This window comes from Dermacentor albipictus, chromosome 8 (genome assembly GCF_038994185.2).
Source record: "Dermacentor albipictus isolate Rhodes 1998 colony chromosome 8, USDA_Dalb.pri_finalv2, whole genome shotgun sequence".
Lineage (NCBI taxonomy): Eukaryota > Metazoa > Arthropoda > Arachnida > Ixodida > Ixodidae > Dermacentor > Dermacentor albipictus.
In genome coordinates, this window is record NC_091828.1 from 107,938,682 (window position 1) to 107,958,828 (window position 20,147).

General features: G+C 46.1%; 2 protein-coding genes across 2 annotated transcripts; one reads left to right on the forward strand and one right to left on the reverse strand.

The window, feature by feature from the left end:
- Positions 1-5,773: 5,773 nt before the first annotated feature.
- Polr1E (RNA polymerase I subunit E) lies at positions 5,774-7,995 on the reverse strand. The gene has a single exon (XM_070523991.1). It carries the CDS (start codon positions 7,874-7,876, stop codon positions 6,638-6,640), a length of 1,239 nt encoding a protein of 412 aa, XP_070380092.1. The 5' UTR covers positions 7,877-7,995; the 3' UTR covers positions 5,774-6,637.
- Positions 7,996-8,145: 150 nt separating this feature from the next.
- Positions 8,146-13,718, forward strand: RpL3 (ribosomal protein L3). Its single transcript, XM_070523992.1, has 8 exons — positions 8,146-8,219; positions 9,420-9,612; positions 10,292-10,647; positions 11,165-11,362; positions 11,934-12,134; positions 12,769-12,864; positions 13,299-13,418; positions 13,626-13,718. Exons 1-8 carry the CDS (start codon positions 8,217-8,219, stop codon positions 13,668-13,670), a joined length of 1,212 nt encoding a protein of 403 aa, XP_070380093.1. The 5' UTR covers positions 8,146-8,216; the 3' UTR covers positions 13,671-13,718.
- The last annotated feature ends 6,429 nt before the right edge of the window (positions 13,719-20,147 follow it).

Genomic DNA, 20,147 nt, shown 5'->3' on the forward strand with positions numbered 1-20,147 from the left:
CAATGGTTGTAAAAATGCTTCACTTTGCTCGTTTGATGGTAAGTAGGTTCAGGTCTGCAATGCCATTCATCTATTAAATAATGTCACATTTTGCTACATCAAAGCACGCTCGAACCCGGATATATCGAACCCACATGTAACGAATTATTGTGTAGAACAAACAGCTTTAAAATTTCCTTTAGTTTTTGTATAAAACTTATTTTATATGTTGTATTGCCTTTATATTGAATTTTTGTGATCCCCTTCACATGTGATCTATCTGGGTTCGACTGGCCAACAGCTGTTGAAGCCTTGGTAACCGGCAAGAACGAAAAGATTTGGAACATTTCACCTGTGTGCCAGCACTACTCAGATGCAAGTTATCTAGAACCAGACATTGTTGGTAGATGATGTCAGTGCAGCTCAAAGCACAGCACTTGAGCTCTTCAGACAATCTGCCTTTTTTCGAGGCGCGACTAGTGTACCCCGTATATGCTCCTTGCAGGAGCATATACGGCAACTCTACTTTAAAGCATAAAGCGGCCTCAGCTTCGTCCAGGCTGCACCGTGAACTGTGTTGTTGCTCATTGATGGCTAGCACATTTATTGAAAAACCCCAGCTTTACACTTGGGACGACACTATAAAAATTTCATGTTGCTGACGAAATCTTCTTACAGCACCAGCCCTCACTTGCTGGTGGTGACAGTGCGCGCCTAACTTCGCCTACTTCTTTACGAGGTCAATACAAGACCTATACGACACCGATGCCAACGATTGGCTGACTACTCAGCACGTTGTGTCGCTGAGACCATTTTGTCATACCATTTTGATGATGTGTCGTTGCCAGGCCGGCAACGGCACAACCGACAAGCGCAAGTTGTAGTGAGAAGGGCTTTCTTGGATCACAGTTGCGTTTGTGGCTCGGCCACTCATATCAACTCATCTCGGGGTGAAACAATGTGGCTCATATGCATAGAAATGTTTTGCTACATTTTGACTATTTTATATCACTAGTGCACCATTTCCACAATATTTGAAGCTAACAGTTATAACAATCTGTGGCTGTAGATATCGATCGATGTAAACAAATGCACCACTTTGGTAAGTCCGATGTGGAAGGTGGCGCTCTTGAATGCGAAATGTCTAAAGAATGTGTAAAAGGAATACAAAAAGCAACATACAAGTGTGTAAATCAGCGACAACAAACTCCAAGGCAGCCGCGTCAGCAGACGCGCCTTTGTTGCTGCACTGTTAGCACAATAGCGCGCTTAGGCTTGCTCATTCAGTAGTCGGGGAGTGAGGCATGATTTCCAGGTACGACATGCTACCCGAAGAAGCCATTAATAATTAATGGCGAACCAGGAAACATACAACCAACATGCACTCAACATGGGCGCAGGCACACAAATGAACCGCCGAAAGAGCCAGAGCCCTTCTCAATATGTCTGCAGTGGTGTGCGGCAGGGGGCAGCAAAAGAAAATGAAAAAAGGCGGATTGTGCCGAGAACTGCACAAGGTTGGCTAGAATAGTACGTGCATGACCTTTCTGAAGGCTTAGCAGGACTTTTTACGCACAAAGGTGAGTCATTAGCAACGGAAATCATAAGTGAAGTACAATTTTGCACGTGCCTATGACACATCTGTGCTGTCGGCCACGCAAAAAACAAGATCCCACCTGCGCTGGGCCTCTTGGTGCACTAGTGGACAGCACAGTGTCCCCACAGTAAACAGTCAAACCCAGCCATAATTGTTCGATGCATAAGGTAATTCAGTATATCCAAACATGCCTATAAGGAGCCCAAAATTTTTGCGATGCGCTCATACACAAATTTGCTATTTTCAGTGGAGAAGAGCCACAGGCGAGGAAGCAACTTGCCGAAAACGATATTACACGTAGTAGGTAGTAATTCATACCTGTGCCTTGAGCTTTGTCTCAGCATCATTGGGAATGGCATTCTCGATGGGCAATATTGTGCGGATCTGTTCCAGTCCACTTCTGTCAATTTTGGCACAGTACTGGTGTACCACGTCCTCCGCAGAAATATACTCTCCTGAACACAGCCAGAAGCCAGGCCTGCGAGCTCCTGCTCTGCCAGAGTGCACTACAGCCCAACTGCGCCTACAAGCTGGTGAAGCAGTGCTTCTCATCACAGATTTCGTACTTATGATAACCATATTTTTTTTATTGTTTAACGTGTAGCAAGAACACAAATCTCTCATTGCGACATCAAATACAGTCGGATACCATTACAACGAAGCGGTCAGGACCTCCAAAATTCTTTGTTAGACAGGTCACTTCGTTGCAAAGATTGCACACTGTGATGCAGCGCTCGCACAGCGCCAGCGAAGCGTGGGCAGCAAAAGATGTTTATTTAACATGATTTTGAGAGATGCTTGGCAAAGAAGTCACTAATAATCTATTGCACACTTTGGCCAACAGTATGTGTGACTGTAGCCAACCGAGAAAAGCAGTGATGGCAAGCATTCTGTGAAAGCTACGTCATTTTGTCAACTCCCAATTAGATTGGGATCAAAACGCCCCTCTGCAGGAGCACCTATAAGGGAGGTATTCTGTAAGTGTCCACTAAGTGGACTGTCCATTTCAGCATGCACAGAGTGGATAGACTGGCAGGACAGGTGTCAGTTGTCATTGTCAGCCTCGAGCTTCATCCATTCAGCGTGCGCTGTAATGCTGTTGTTTTAATGAGACTGGTATTCCGACAAACATGGGCAGTTTGAGACGAGAGCTTCTTTCTCGTATTTACCCGAGCCAGAAAGTCTGCAGAGAGAGATCTGGGGACTTTTGCGAGATCTGGTGACATTTTGTTGGGGAATCTTGATTTCAAATGTGCATGTGCCTAGTTACTATACATATATGGAGGACGACACACTTTGCTCCTGTTTAACCACTGCATAAACTTCTGTCCAAACAGGACCATAGCGGCTGATATACAGAGAATGTAAGGGCGAAGCGGCAATCGCTTGTTGACAGTGGTTGACCAGTGTCATGGGGGCATAAGGTCTAATGCTTTGCACTGCGCTTATCCAGCATGCTTGTCAAGGTGCATATACAAACACTGTCGGGTCGGGCGGGGTGAGCTCAACTTCTTACTCGACCCACTTGCGTCAGTTACACGTACGCAAAGCTGAGTCTAGTGTTTGCTCCATGCAACTGAGATACACCCTCGCCCCATCATTTCCTGCCGACTCGAAGCCAGCTGTCTTGGGTTACAGCAACCTTGAAAGAACTTTGAGCCTAGTACAGCCAGTGCAACGCAACTGAAGGCTGGAAAAGAGGAAGCAACACATATATAGGCCGATTCTGGGAGGGCGCACTGTTAAGGTGGGAATGCTAATGCTTTTGAAGCACTCCTCTCCTGCACGTTGTGTGTTGTAGGTCGTGTGACCTGCCGAGTTTTGGAGGAACGGTAAAGGAAGTGGCAGCGTGGAATGTTTGCTTTGGGAGAAACACACGAATTTTCTCTGCTGCTCCTTCCGGCGCTCTGGCACTTGTTGCTGGTGCCCCGACGAGGAGCAGCAGGAGTTTAAAAACAACTTTCTTTCCCCTTTCGATGGGGTTTAACGAAACTTTTAATTGATGTATATTGTATTTGTCTGATAGGCGTTCATATCAGTTCATTATAACCATGCATCGTAGTTTCTTGTCAGCCCATTAGAAAGCCCACCACTTAGCTCAGTGGCTATGGTATTGTGCAGCTGGGCTCAAGGTCACGAGTTTTATCTCCACCATGGTGGCCACATTTTTATGGACAACAGGGGCGCGTAGGGTGCCACCTCAGTTCCCAAACTTAATTCGTTCTGCAACTCTGGTCACAAACAGAATTGGTCGTGAACCAAAGCAGAGTTTAGCATTGGAAGCAATGTATGTGTGTTTAATCCGTTCATACTCTAGCTGGGGATTTAAACAACATTTGTCTTAATGGAAGAACATAGAATCGAGTTTACTGTACAGTGCAGTACACTACGTAAAGCGACTGAAGATCGCTCACTTTTGTTGGGTGGTGTTTGGATGAAGGGAGAGCCACTCCAATAAGTACATCGCGAGGATCTTCAGGAGTTTCTTCCTCAGTGCTGGCAAAAAATTTGTAGCACGACTTTTTTTTTTTTGCTACACTGCAGTGACTGCACAGCCCCCAGTAATTGAGATCACATTGCTGTTCATCAGGTTCAACACTCTCTCAGTAAGCTAATGTTGGGGGAAGTGCTTCTCAAAGAAGTCCTAGCACTCACTCTTTCTTTTTTAGAATAGATTAAAAGGCACCACTGCTAGCCTCCCTGTCAAGAAGTTCCTCCATAATCCTATCCATGGACGCAATCTTCTCAAATACCTCGCATTAGTCTTCATGGTCACGTTCAGTGACACGATTTGGTTACAGGTGTTCTCTCAAACTTCGTAGTACAGTTAAATTAACTTTTCATCACATACATAACTTTAACCTTAAATATCAGTAATAAGGAAAGAGTACTATAAATTATAAGTTGTTTTTATTTCACAAGAACTGGCATCATCTATGCATCACATGAGCTGTCTCTATGAGCCTGATATGAAGTTCGTGAATTGCGGCTGGGTTCTCAAACAGGATCGTTCATGGATAGAAGAGTTCGTAAAGTGAGGTAAGACAGTAATTTGATTTATGTGTGCGTTAAAGAACCCCAGGTGGTCAAAATTAATCCAGAGTCCCACGCAACAGTGTGCCTCGTCAGATTGTAGCCCTGGCACGTAAGACCCCCGAATTAAATTTTCTGATATCCGTTGGGAATTTGAATTGGTGCATATATTAGCATACAGGCAATTTATATTTGCTAAACATCAGTTTCAGAGTTGTGCCCCCATTTGCTTACAGACTAATAAATATATCGTAACAAGTCACCACAAATGTATTCCTATAAAAGAAACCTTCTGGCCTTATAGTACCAGACTAAGTCATGCATATTTGTGTAGGAATTCATATTGAAAATATACTGTGTTTCTTTTTTTTAACATTAACAGAATTTTAGATATTGTCTGTGGCAAAAATCAACTCACTGATCCAGATTACTCAAAGGGGAGAAAATTAGTTCCACAATAAATAAAATTACATAATTGAATAATTAATAAAGGCTGCTAATCAAATTTTAACTTCTTATGCAATTTACAAATCGAAGCCAGTGATTTCACAACAGACATTCTCTTGCAATGAATTGAATGTGCTCAATATGCCAATTGGTCCCAAACTGAAGTCACTGTACGAGTAGGTTGTGCTGTGAGACAGCAATACTTAATAGTATTAGTATAACTACACGGTGAGTCAACTACAGGGTAACAGTGCAAGAAGACGAAGGACAAGAAGGGGAACACAAACCACTTGTGTGTCCTTCGTCTTTTCGTGTTGTTCCCCTGTAACATGTGTACAGACTAGCCCAGGCCGCCACGATGTTGTGCCAACTAGCGTTGCAATGCAGGCTTGTTGGTATGGCATCATAGTACATACAGATGAGGACTTAAGAAGGCAAAAAACTCAAGCAAGAGATCTTTGTAGTTTAGTTTCATGCGTTCAGTCACGAGCAGCATTCAGGCTTTTCTTAAACTAAAATTCTACCACAAAATATTACCTCCTTTTCTTCAACTACCGGTGCACCACATAATGACCTAATTTTGGCTTGCATATGTAATGTGTTTCACACTGCGAAGTGCTGCACGAGACAGACAGCCAATGAAGCCAGTCACGGCGTTAAGCGAGACACGCCGTGAAATGGCACATCTGCGCAAAATATCAGTGCAAACAAGTCAGCGCCTTGGTTCAGAATAGCACTTTATCTCAGACATCAGTGCAACATTTGGTACATTCCAACACATTGATTCCAACACCTGTACATATATGAAGGTGCAACTGCCCAACTTAAAACATCTTACCTTACATAACATTCACAGCACAGCATGGCCTCAACACTTCATAGCCGCATTAACTGAAGTGGGACGTTGACAGGTTCTTATTGAATTGTTGCTGAGCACACAGGAGTTAAGGTTGCAAGAACAGGGTGAACACAAACATTATGAAGAGCCCATTTCTTTGCAACGTGTGTCCTCCAGTGAACTTGGCGAGTCAGGTCTTGTAGTTATGTGTAGTGCATGGAATTAAGAAGCAGAATGCAAAGATAGCTATTCCTCTTTTCAAAGGGAAGATGACTCCTCGTGGTTTCCAAAATGCCACGTCGCTGCAAGCTGAAGTAGGGTGACAGTGGCCCGAAGACACCAGTCATTGGCAATCGTTTGAGACCAGAAATTACTCCCCGCATGCACACTCTTCCAGATCTCCATGGAATCTGAGAAGCAGCGGTCGTTAGCATGTTTCGCCTGTCCTGTTAGTGCCGCTTTTTCACTCTTTAGCAGCTTTGTCAGAGGCTTACTAGCTAGGTTGTTTCCAAATTTCACCGCACTCATTTCAATGTGTAGCTGACACCTGCGTAAAAAGCATCTTCCGGGCCTCATTAAAACCGCTCGAGTGTCACAGAAAAGCGTTCACATGGCATCGACCAGCCTCCAATGAGTCTCTGTTAAAGACCTTTGGAAAGGTACTGCGAAACTATAGTCCACAGGAACAGAAACAGCTCTGTAACGTCACTATATAACATCCCTTTATGCAACAAGAACACGTTTCACATCCTGCCCCTCTTGGCTTTCTGATGCTGACTGGGGTCCACGAGGGGCAGCTTGAGTTCGAGGAACTTGCTTCCCACGCGCGTCCCCGGCGTCTTTCTCGTGCCCACGTGACAGCCGAGCGCGTACGCCAGCGTCGTCAGCGTCCTGTCCGACGCCTTGGTGTCGAGCTGGACCGTCTTGAAGTCGAACTTGTAGTCCTCCAGCACGAGCACGACCACCAGGATGTAGGCGAGCACCTTGTCCTTCATCCGCTGCGGAAAGCTGCGTGACGTCACGCCCCGTTCGCTGCGCGCGGTCAGCGTGAACGTGTCCAGAAGGATCCCCTTGAGCGGTTGCGCGACGTCGGGCAGCGGGTCCCTCTTTTTGACGTCGGTGTACCTCAGGCGGGAGATCGAGACGAGCATGCAGTAGAAGGCTAGCAGCCTCGCCTCGATGGCCCTGTTCTCGGGGTCCTTGGAGAGGCGTTCGACGCGGTTGACGACGTACTCGGGGTACGTGGCATCCGATCTCCACTGGGCGATCTGGTCCGGCGTCGCGTTCAGCAGAGGCTCGGCCACCTCGTCGAGGTAATCGTTGTGCTCTGGCGGGATGACGTCCTCGATCCGGTACACGTCCTGGGGGATGGTCGCATCGCGGTTCTGCGGCGGTATCGACTCGGCGACCGACGTCGAAGACTTGCCGCCGCCGCCGCCTGTCGCGTCCTTTTCGAGCGCCGTCAGACTGTCCTTGACGGCTGCGAGAGTGCTGGCTGTGGTCTCGTGAAGCGTGTCTTCTTCGACGTTGAGTCGGAGGCGGGTCTCGACCGCCTTTCTCTTGCGCTTGCTACCGAAGGCTGTCGCGAGGGCGTCGACCTTCTCGCGAAACGTCTTGCTGTCCGGCGCTTTCGAGGTGCTGTCGCTGGGCGCCGATCTGGCGAAGTAAGGCCGCATGGCGATCAGGTCGGCCGGGTAAAGCGAGACGGCTCCCGTGCTCACATTCTCGACGGCCACGAAGTGGTTGCAGTGCGCGTTGGCGCGGAGTCCGTGTTCGCCGTAGTTTTCGCCGACATACTCCAAGCCGTCGGCTTCGGAGGCCAGGATGCGCCGGGTCTTGGTGCGGCCGGCGGTGGTCACCTTTTGCTCGTAGACGGTGGTGGGCAGTCGCGTCGAGGCATTTAGCGAGCCGTGCGAGAAGGAGACGATCGGTACACATGTTGGTCCCTGTGCCGCTCTCAAGCGCCACTTCTTAGGTGCCATTTTACATGCTCGGGGCAAAAACACACGCAAAAACACCACGGACCAACTCGAAGAAACGTGGTTCGCGCCCGAGAAGCGTGGGCCTAGCACGCCACCAGGTTTCGGTTTCAATGCTGGATTTCGATGCGACAGTTTTTGCAAAGCAGTTGAGAAAGTTTTTCATGTACCGTATACTTTTTACTCGTTAGAGAGTTTATAACATTATTTGTAATATATGCAAAATAAAATGACAAGATCTGGTACCTGAATTGCATAATTAAGCAGACTAGTGCTGCCACCTTTTTTTGAATGACTTCGAGTGCGCGCAGGAACTGGTCTCTTTCATCGGGACGCTGCGATCATGGTAGGTTCGTTTTGCTATTTCTGTGGCTTTCAATCGTGTTGCATCGGTTTAATTTCTGAACGAACAGTGATCAATCGATGCCTCCATTTTAATGAATTTATCAGGCGTTTTGTTACACACATAGTTTTCAGCCAGTTGGTTTTAATTAGTGCGATATTTGCCGGTTATGCGACAGCCCTCTATGCGACAGCCCTTTTGCTGTTGGCAAATGTGCTTTGGCTCGTTCTCGTACTGAATTGCTCTATGAATTCGTGCCGCGATGTTTTTAAGTCTCAGAATAAAATGAGCATATTCGGTTTCCCCCAGGCGCACTGTAATCTGGCTTGCACCCATGACATGTCGATGCAGGTTGTGTACCACGTTGCGAATATCGCCAGAGTGCCTGAAGGACTACAGATAGTTGCCGCAGGAAGCAGCTTTTCTGAAGCTTATTAGCATAATCACAGGTGTTCTGGTGCGACAAAATTGCCGAGGCCATGCCAACGGCCACGTGCATATGAGTAAGACTGGCGTCGTAGTGGCAAATGTTTCTCGGTTAATAACTCCCGTTACTTGTATGCAATCGAATAATTACTTGTAAATGTGCCGATTGTATTACATTTAGAAGAGGCTAACGAATATGGTTTGGATGCGACATCGGTGAGCACGTGTTCGATTCTCTCCAGTGGCAAACGCCAAGCCCCTAACGGACTCTTCGTTCTCGGACACCTGGAAACGGATACAGGCTGAAGTCGATTAAACATGGCGTACGTGCTAAGCCCCTCACGTCTGCTTGGTCGGCTTCACGCATGGTATTCATGCCAAGTCCGCGTGTTGCCCTAAGCCGTTGTTACGCCGTGTTCCTAAATGCCTGCCCCGTAGCACTGTTAACTGTGTATTGTCAGGTCTAGCGCATGTAACATGTTAGACAGCCGCACTCATGTCACGAACGCTTAAATTCCGCGTAGCTCTAGCGTTCTCGGCAGAAGTGTGAACGTCTGGACAAACTACAGTCAAGCCGACTCTTCTGCGAGGATAGGAGCTACGATCTTAACGAGGTGACTTAATGGCTGTCACCACTCTTTCAAAACATCCTTCTGCCGCCTTCTACACACACGTTAAAGTTTACATGCAGCACGACTTGAAACACGAGATTGCTTGTCACCAGCACATTTTGCCACATGTTGTTACATTTTGCCACTTTTCCTTGTTCCCTTGCAGTCTCATCGCAAGTTTTCGGCGCCCAGGCATGGGTCCATGGGCTTCGTGCCCAAAAAGCGTAGCAAGCGCATCCGCGGCAAGGTGAAGGCGTTCCCCAAGGACGACCCGACCAAGCCCATCCACCTGACCGCCTTCCTGGGCTTCAAGGCCGGCATGACGCACATTGTGCGCGAAGTCGACAAGCCTGGATCGAGTAAGTGCCCGTTCCGGCGCGCCTGCCCCTACACCCGGGGCAGGCGGTGCACCTCTGGTCGCCACGGCCATGTGCACGCCTCTTCGAGAGGCCACTGGCAGCTGGGTCACCTTCCCTGTCTGGTCAGCGTGTCTGCGTCTTGAGAGCTTGTGACCGTTGAGGTAATTGTAATGAATGGCTTGAGGGACAACGGGAGGCTTGCATATATGAAAGTGCACCCCCTGACTTCATAATGTGGAGGGTGGTGTTACTTGGATGGAATTGGGTACTGCAGTTACCTAAGCCTCTTTTGAGTCAAACTTCACAGCCATGAAGTTGCGCACAGTAAAGGAGCACTTCTGCTCAGATTGGATGATACAACCTATAGCTTACACTGCACCGTTATAGTGTTGGTTATGGCATTGCACCTTAAAGACCGCTATTGTAGAGCATAGTACAGTAATTATACCTTAGACAGGGAGTCAAGATTAAGTTGTCAGAGTATTGTAGCCATTTTCAGCATTACTCGGAACGCATGTGGAGCTTAAAGCAGAGATGCATGCATCGTGTTGAGAGGCTAAGCGTTAAGCTTTCGTTGTGGTAGGCTTGTAATGTGAAGCTCTGGCCACTTGTAGATTGTTTCATTATTTGAAGAGCATGAACATGAGGAGCGAACTTTCGTGTTGCGTCACCTTTGCAGAGGTGAACAAGAAGGAAGTCGTGGAGCCGGTGACCATCCTGGAGGCACCGCCCATGATGATTGTTGGTGTGGTGGGCTACATCGAGACGCCCAAGGGCCTGCGCGCCTTCAAGACCATCTGGGCCGAGCACCTGAGCGAGGAGTGCCGGCGCCGCTTCTACAAGAACTGGTACAAGTCCAAGAAGAAGGCGTTCACCAAGAGCTGCAAGCGGTGGCAGGAAGACCTCGGCCGCCAGGAGATCGAGCGCGACTTCAAGAAGATGAAGAAGTACTGCAAGGTCATCCGCGTCCTTGCCCACACCCAGATGAAGCTGATGCACAGGCGCCAAAAGAAGGCCCACATCATGGAGATTCAGGTGTGTGTGTGGCTCTGCCTGTTGAGCTGACTGGCAAGAGCTTTGTTTTGTCCTTGAAAGCCCCTTGGGTATCAAAATGCCATTTTAAGGCCTTTGAAACCCTTATAATTAATTGAAGTGCTCAAGATTATGTGAATGCCACTTGTAGCTGTTTTAGACGCTACTTTTCAAGGCATCGGTGTTGCCCTTGTCGTCAGCATCTTGTCGGTCCTTGAAGTTTATTCAAATATTTACTAACATGGCTGTGTACAAGCTGCACAATTTAGGGTAGTTGTTTGAAATGTTTGCAGCATGGCTCTGGTCAGCAACCGATTTAGAAGTAATGTCGCGTGCCATAAAGGTTAAAATTATCCATTGCAAAGCCCGCACCATGTGCCATCTCACTTTTCCTCTGAACAAACTTAAGCCTAGTCTCTTAGAACACTGTGACGTCTGGTTTTTTTTCTGAAGTAGCCGTGTCTGCAGTTCATCTCTAAAAAAGTGTTTGTTGAAGTGGGTGCTCTCTTTTGTGTTGCAGGTGAACGGTGGCACCGTGGGCGCCAAGATCAAGTGGGCCCGCGAGCACATGGAGAAGCCCATTCCGGTGTCCCAGGTGTTTAACCAGGACGAGATGATTGACGTCATTGGTGTGACCAAGGGCAAGGGCTTCAAGGGGGTGACCAGCCGGTGGCACACCAAGAAGCTGCCACGCAAGACGCACAAGGGTCTGCGCAAGGTGGGTGCACGAGTCTCTCTTTCTCTCTCTCTCTCTCTCTCTCTCTCTCTCTATCCTTGCTTCTGGGGAACTTGGGGTGGGTTATCCATAAGGACTGTGTTCATGTATTGTGGCTGTTCCATTGTCCTGTAATGTAATCACTGTAATGTAGCAGTACCTTTATTGTTACCAGTGTCGTCTGCACATTAGTTATAATGCAATGTAACATTACCTTCATTGTTACCAGCATCGTCTGCGCAGCTTAGTTATAACCTACTGATGGTACGGTGGCTCTCTGGCTTTGTAAGGTTAAATGCATGTTGTCTGGCTAGTTTTGGGAGTCCTCAAACCACAGTTATAAAAAATTTTATTCTCGGAGATCACTCATGTCAGGCACGGAGGTTCATCCCAGCAATAGGTATGAAAAAAACTTTCTAATTTACATTTAGTGCTTCCTGGTAGCAATAGCATGGTAACCAACTAAGTGGTAGTCTTCCCATTGGGCTTAAAATCCACCAAGCTGCATAAACCTCCTGCCTTGTTTGGTTTAGCGTGCTTTGCTCTTAAACGTGAGTCGTCTGCTTCAACCCAGGTTGCTTGCATCGGTGCGTGGCATCCGAGCCGTGTCCAGTTCACCGTGGCCCGTGCCGGTCAGAAGGGCTTCCACCACCGCACGGAGATCAACAAAAAGATCTACCGCATTGGCCAGGGCGTCCACAAGAAGGACGGCAAGCTGGTTATCAACAATGCGGCCACCGACTACGACACCTCCAACAAGAGCATCACTCCCATGGTTAGTGCTGTCTCTGTTCTCGCTGATGGTTGGACAGCTTGGCAGTTTGCTGCTTTTTCGGTGGTTACCCTGTACCATACATGTATTCCGTTACATTTCGTGATGTCCACAGCCATCCTTGGCGGAATGAATCGGCAAATGGGTGAACACTGGTCTGCAGAAATGCTTTTATGTCATATTTTTTGTGCAAACTGAGGGTATGAAAGTTTGCCCAACTTACTCCAGGAAACTAGCATCTTTTATTATAAAGATAGCAGATTTAGATGTTAAATTGCAGTAATTTGAGGATGGATATTTTTTAATAATCTGCAAAGCTAGCAGAATCCTTAAAAATTCTATTTTTATCTGCAGCTTGCAACTGTACATCTTACACTATATTAGGACTTGGCAGGGATATGCATCTGCAGTCGGGATTCATGTTCACTTTGAATGTTGCATTAGTGGGTGCCATTACAGCAGCAGCAAAATGACAAGCTGATCTTGCTTCTGAGTGATGAATGTATCTGACCTGATTCCTGAGGGTTTTTATTTTGGTTGAACTAGGACGGACTGACTTTGTAGCCAAGCTAACTTGACATTGTACACAGTCATTTGTGGTTGGCTAATCTTCCATTGTGGTTCTGGCGCTTTCCAGGGTGGCTTCCCCCACTATGGTGTGGTTAACTGCGACTATGTGATGCTGAAGGGCTGTATCATGGGTCCCAAGAAAAGGGTCATCACGATGCGTAAGGTGAGGATGGTTTGCTGCTCGTTGACTGTGTGCTCTGTGCTTGCATGAACAAGTGACAAGAAGCCCAGTGCTAACATCAGTGCAATTATCGTTTGACTATATGTACCTCACGAAGTTGTAAAAATCAAGTTATCAAGAGGTCATCAAATCAAAGCAAGTTATCAAGAGGGTTATGTTGTGTCCAGGCTACACAAACAATCAATGCCATACTAATTAGCAACATTTGCTGCACTTCATGTGTGTGGGGGCCATATGTTCATGCAAGCACAGTGCACATCTGTCCATTATGATGAATTCATTGAGCCGAACAATGCCGAGAATGTTGTGGTGGATGTTAACAATGATAGGCCTGACCCATTCATTGACGCTGTTGATGGGCGTTGCTGTCGTGTCAAGCTCTTTGTTTAAAAAAACTTGTCGATTTTCTTGTGCAGTCTCTGCTGGTGCACACCAAGCGTACCGCCCTGGAGAAGATCACACTGAAGTTCATCGACACATCGTCCAAGTTCGGACATGGCCGATTCCAGACTCCGGCCGAGAAGCACAACTTCATGGTGAGTGGGGCACCGCTGCCTCAAATTCTTTTTTTCTGTTGCTTCGGTTGGTTGTGTGATGAGAAACATGGATATGCGCTGTCTGTAAGTCGTTGATGACCATACCCAAACTGCCTTCCTACTGATCCTTCTGACATCTGTTTGTGCTTGCAATTGTCTTGCCGTGTCCACCATTTCATTGAGCTCTTTTGCCTGTTTGTCTTGCAGGGCCCGCTGAAAAAGGACAAGTTGAAGGAAGAAGGGACTGCCTAAAGCTTTTTCTGGCTCGGTGGGGCAATAAATGTGCATTCTGGAGTCATATGTGTGGTCTTGTCTATGTTGGTGCATTAACGGTGTAGACTGCTGCCATTACAGCGTACTGCTTGGTCAGGATTTGGTAGAAGTTTCCTTACAAAAATTGCTCCATTTGACCGCGGCACTTAATCGACGGTCTGTTAAATGGTTCAGTCGCCGGCATGGGACTGTGGGTTGTACATCGATTTGCTCCAAGGAGCCTCATTTTACTATTTAATCAATTTCAGCTAAATGTTGCATTATGAGTGCAACAATTTGCAGTGGTTGTGCGTGCACAGAAACTTAATTGCCTTTATTTGTTAAGGACAGTTCATCGGAACTCGAAAAGCTGCGGCACGATAATGTCTGAAGCTTCAAGCACGGACTACACTCAAATTGTGGCTAATGCACTCTTGCGCTGTGAGCTGAATGATTGTAATGCCAAAGTTGCAATGCAGGGTTGTTCTGAATTTTGGAGTCTGAATGCACTCTGGAACGAAGTCGCTTTAGCTGTTGGGAATTAATCTGGGTGCCCTGGGGCCAGTAATTTTATCGGGACTTCCAGTTAAGAAAAAGTATCTGTCCGCTTAAAATACTTTTTCTGGGTGGCAGCACATCCAAGGGGCAGTGCGAGTAGAAGCGAATTTTTCCTACGAGACCACATGTTTGCAACCGGTTTTTGATAAATATGGCCATTTCCTGTCTGAATTCGGCATAGTAGTGTGGCACGGAGGGGGTTAAAATTGTTGCACTGTGGCGGCTTAGACAAGCTGCCAAAGCATGAGGTCGCAAGTTGGGTTTGCAGCAGCCATAGAGTTTCATGCAAATGTATTGCAGAAAACACTGGTGGTAGCTGCATGTAAACGGTGGGGTGGTGCAAAGAATGCTTGCATACTTTGGTTCGATATACGTGCACATTAAAAACTACCTGGTAAAAAGTGTCCTCCACTCTGCACAGCATGCACTTCTCAATGCCCTGGTGTTGGTTGTGGATGCAAAAACCCCGTAAAATCGATCCACTTTTTTCATGTTCCCTCTGCTGCACATTGCCGGAAACGTTTCAGAAGGGTGCCAGAGCTTTCGCCGATTGATTTGTGTATCCGCGTCCATGTTGAGTGTGCGTCAGTTGTGCGCTTTGTGGATCTCAATGATCTCCGGAGCAGCATGTCATTCCTGGAAGTCGTGTGGCACTCGCGGAGTACTGGGTGAGCAGACCCGAGTTGCGCTAGCTGTTACGTTAACGGTGCAGCTGATAAAGACATGCCAGTTCCGTCTGTCAACGTTGCTGCCTTGGAGTTTGATGTCGATGTCTGCTCATGCACCTCACATTTTGTATTCCTTTTACATACTTTAGGTATTTTGCACATCGAAGAGGTCAAATATTCGGAGAAAGATGCATCACAGATATGGAATAATGTTGAAAACGTAGCATTAGAAGAAAAGTGAGACTATCTTCTTTATCGTACTTGCAGTGTGTGCGTGCCATCAAGCATTAGAGAAAACTATGCTCGACATAAGCACTCGTTCACAGACCGTGTAGTTCCTCGTAAAAGCGCGGATGCCATTGATGACCATTGGTAACTGAGTGAGGCGGTTGTTTATGCTGCTGTGCCGAATGCACTGTCTTTTGTTTCCCGTTTGACGCAGAGGTAGACAGTGCTTCTCTGGAATTAAGAAATGTGTCAGCATAGCATGTACAGACCCACCCAGTCACGTAGGAAATGCGACTTACAGATGTTGGTACAGCGCTGTGTCGCCATTGTTTCTGTATATGCCGTGCAAAGTAATGAGTGGTTGATATTAAATCGCTATAGCCCAGGCCACAGCTGGACTGTAAAAAAGCAGTTTCTTTCATCGTAACTGCTTATGTTCAGGCCCACCGGTAGCAGGTGCACGAACTAAACGGGATCAGCCTTGGCTCAAACTTCATGCGTGCGGCTTGAGAGGGCTGAAGATTGGGCATTTCAACTTCAAAGCCATGTTTTGACAATATTGAGTACAAATACATTTGAACCTCGATATAATAATCGAGGTTCAACTGTATAATAAAATAATGTATAATGAATGTTCAAGTATAATGAAATTCTCAATATAACGAAATATTTTAACTTTTCAGAACCTCTTGTCCATAGAACACCATGTATTTAGAACCTCAATAGAACGAAGTGTGTTTGTGTGTGATTTAAATATAACGAAATTTCGCTTCCACCGGAGGGGAATGCCGAGACAATAAATAGAAACTTCCACAGACGCACATGGTCAAATTATTTCATTACAACCAGCTGCTTGCAAACACGTCGAATCGCACGCAGCACGACAAGTGCGACTGCCGAAGTGGAGCCGCATCGTGTCTCATATAAAGTGCGATAAGATCCCATCGCGCCTCGCGCGCTTTGTGCTTTAGGTGTGAGTGAAAGTGTGCGAGGGGGAACCAAGAAAGATGATGACTTCGCGAGCGCCACCTTCCCGTGCGAACAAAGGGAAAGCGGGGGATGGGAGCGAGCTCGTGGTAAGGCGATCAAGTGCACACGAGGGTTGGAGGTGTAAGTTGGAGCAAACAGCGGTTTTCAGCCTTCGTCTCGGCGGTGGCTGCACATGGGTGTAAGCGGGTTTGAGCGTATACGCAGCTGCGCACCCTGCTTTAGAGGTAAACAGCCACGTGTGCAAAGAGCGGGCATGACGAGAAGGCGTGGCATCCTGTAAACTGTCTTCCCGCATGTTTAGTATTGGAGGTTGTGTAATCTTGAGTTTTGGTAACTCGGAGCGAAAGGCAGACGAAGCATTCGCTGCCTGCTGCTGGAACTCTTCATGATAGTGTCGTCCCAGCGCAGGCAACGCTATCAGCTGCGGGAGCAGAGTGCACGCAATAGCGTACCTGGCTTCACTTAATTTGTACCGCCCATGTGAAGATGTCGTCGACATGGCATGAAACTGTATCATTTGTCGCCGACTTCCAAATTCATCAAAATGAATTTTCTCATTCTAATTTGCTTTTTTTGATTGCCCGGTAATTCAGAAAATTCTGTGGTTTCTTTCCGAGTGAGAAAAATTTATCAGCAGCTGTGTACTTATTTGCATAAAAGGTCAAATTTCAATACAGCGAAATTTTTATATAACGAAGCAAATTGCCAATTTTACCTACTTTGTTATATCGAGATTTAATTGTAATTATATACACAAGCGAAGGGTCAGTGGCTATTGCATTATCGATTCAGTTGAACGATTACGGTCAGCATGCCGATTTTGTTGGTGCCGTTGACAAGAAAGACTGTCGATTGCGTCTTTGTCAACATGTTATGATAAAATGGTCTCAGTGGCACACTGTGCTGAATAGTTGGCCAATCATTGGCATCGGTGTCATGTCTACCCAGCACCGTGACCCAGCGTTATGACGCCTCTTGTCAGGCACACGCTGCCACCACCAGCAACAGAGGGTCGATGCTAGAAGGCTTCATCAGCGTGATGTTTTTGAAGTGTCAGCCAAATATAACACAGAGGTTTTCCAATAAATCTGCTAGCCATCAATGCAAGGCAGCAACTACGTTGTTCTTGGTGTCACTCTGCTTTTTTCCCCACCATACCAACTACATAAACATATCTTTGTGGCGAAATAAAGTACATACTCTACCTGCTGACGCCGTTGCACTCTCTAGTCTCTATGGCAAATGCCGATCCCAAAAGAAAAAAAAGATCGGATCAGTTTTGTTAATACCTGGTTAGAGGTGCTGAACATTGTAGTCAGGCTCAATCTTAAGAAGTTGCGAGATGCTTTCAGCCTTATAAGAAAGGTTCATAGTTGATTGGGATGCAAGATGTATTTTGTCATCTGTGCTGTATACGTCATGGGCGAGCAGAAATGCTCTCGATGAACTTCTTGGCAAGGAAGGGCATGGGTGCAAAATTTCCTAAATCACTTTCCTTGGCTCTTTCACACATTTCTGAGGTGGAGGTTGGACTCGCACCACAGTTACAAAGGCACCAATGCAATGGGAACATGCTCTTGCACAACTCATTGTGGGGACATGTTCATTGCTACAGGTGTGTGAATAGTGATTTCAAAGACTGAATCAAACGTTGAATAGTTTTCGAATAATCAATAGCCATTATCAGAATCAATATAAAATGATGTTCACATCCCAGTATTCTTGAAGTCTGCAAGTTTCTGTCATTACATATAGTACATTATGAAACATTGTTTATTAAAAAAGTGGATAGAGAATTGGGAGCAAGAAAGTAGCTTCTTTGCATGCACATGGCTCTTCAGAGAGCGAATGATCGCTCTGCAGCCTGTGAAGTATGGCTACCTAAGTGACGGTAGCCTGCTTAGTGCGCAAGTTCTCGTGTTTTATGTCTGTACTATGTCTGTGGGAGGGTGGGGGTGGTGGTAGTGAAAATTTACCGTACTTATGCTCCAATTTTATGTTTATTTGAATGCAGTCAACGTTTCACAATATTTGAAAAGCATTTGAAAAATATTCGCATTTACGAATAGTGACTACACATTTGGATGCTATTCGATCTGTTATTCGAAGGCTTTGAAAATTTGTACATCCCTATTCCTTACCAGCCGGCAATTGTATTGCAGCTCTTTGACGTGCACGTGCTCTTGCGTTAGAGCTGTGGAGAGTCTGGTGTGGTGAAGTGTTCAGGAAGGGCAGCCCTGCTCTTTCCCTGTGGTTTGCGCCCCCTGTGGAGGTGCCGGGAAGTGAGGATGGCAGTTGCCTTCCAAGGCGGTGCTCACAGCACGGGTTATAACGCAAACATGACAAATTGGCTTCTAATGTATAGCCACCTAGGGAACTGCTTTGAACATTGTAAAATTTCGTAATGACAGCATTCCGAGCCGCCATTGCCAAAAAGAGGCCATAGCAGGCCTCTGGGCCTCTCCAATTGGCTTGAAGTATGCTACCATTACCAAATTTGAATAGCACCCCTATACTGCCACTACAGATGTTCTGGTTAATGCCCATGTTCTCTACGGTGTTACGCAATGAAGTAGTAAACTCTAGGTAAACATTCTTACTGCAACAAATCTACACCTTCAAGCACATCATTCCTTTAATTAACGGAAAAGTATTCTAGAAGGATTTGGGTATTCGCTTAAATTAACAATCATTGTCAATAGTTCCTGCATGTTTTTTTTTTTATTGACCTGGCTTTGCAATAACGAGTTATTGAGAAACGTCATCTGGTACTGTGCATCAGTGTTTGAAAGACGTGCTGCTCTGGATGCATGTTTTTCGAATGTGCTGTTTTAAATGTGAAAGCGCTCAACTAGGCTAGATTTAATACAACAATGAAACGAAAGATTGCTGAGATGTAAAAAATGTTGAAGTTTCACTCGCTAACGAAATTGCTCTTCAAATGGGTTCAAAGTAAAAATGACGGCTACCCAACTCTGGGAAAATCCCACCATTAAGAGATTCCCCAAATATTCGCTTGCTGTAGGAAAGTGGCAAGGCAGCCTTAATTTCAACTAGCTGCTACTAGATGTCTGAAACCTCAAGTGGGTATGGTTAGCCCCTCAGAGTGAAATGACTTATTGTACTGATGACCCTATATTTCGACCTATCCTTGTGTTCTATTAACAGTACAGTTACTTTGACTCTGTATTGTTACATTTATTTATGTATGTTGAGTAAGCACCTTTTGTTTTGACCTGCCCACAAGTGCATTGTGCTTATGTGGGCAAAATTATGTTGTATTCCATTACATTGCGGTAAATGTATGTGTGGGTCCTGCTGTCGCTGATCTATAGGCTACCGAGAGTGGAGTAATGAAACAGATTGCAAAGAAGCAAAAGATAACTTAAAGCTGGGCCTAGCTCAATCTCCATGGTACTTTGTCTCGGCCATAGAGTTTCATGCAAAACTTTCTAGAGGGGAGTCTGGCAGTAGTGATCTACGGGAACTACAAGTGTGGCATTGCAGCTAACGCGGGAATCATGGGCACCACTACCTTTTTTTTTTTCTAGCTCACTGTAATATCGGATGGATTTACACAAACTTTACTCTTTTGCCTTTGACTGACTTTGTGGCTTTGCAATTTGATCATTTTCAACAAAATATTGTGCTATAAATGCAATGATTTGCAATGATTATTCATCTGCACAGAGACTCATTCACTTCATGCATTTAAAACTTATGAATACTTGGAAATTTAGCACAAGCACAAAGATTAGACAGTTTCATGTACTGCCCATCATTCCCATGGTAGCTGAAAGGCCTGGTACATGGGGTTCCCTGCAATAATTGCTGTGGGGAACTCGGGCATTATGATCGTTTCACGACCATCGGAATGATGGTTAGTAAGCATATTTGTTTGATCCTTGTGCGTGTGGCATCAGACGTTCTTGCGGTTTCATTTATGATGCTTTATCTGCCTTGATTTGCCTAAATTTCAAAGTAATCTGTACTCTTTTTTTTTTATGCAGAAGGCAACAAGACTCTGCAAACA

Bases quoted from the DNA above. Each gene is read 5' to 3' on its own strand.
- RpL3 (XM_070523992.1), top strand. The intron at 9,613-10,291 runs GTAAGTGCCCGT...TCACCTTTGCAG, and splicing joins AGTCGACAAGCCTGGATCGA to AGGTGAACAAGAAGGAAGTC. The intron at 12,865-13,298 runs GTGAGGATGGTT...TTTCTTGTGCAG, and splicing joins GGGTCATCACGATGCGTAAG to TCTCTGCTGGTGCACACCAA.
- Polr1E (XM_070523991.1), bottom strand. From the start codon at position 7,876: ATGGCACCTAAGAAGTGGCGCTTGAGAGCGGCACAGGGACCAACATGT.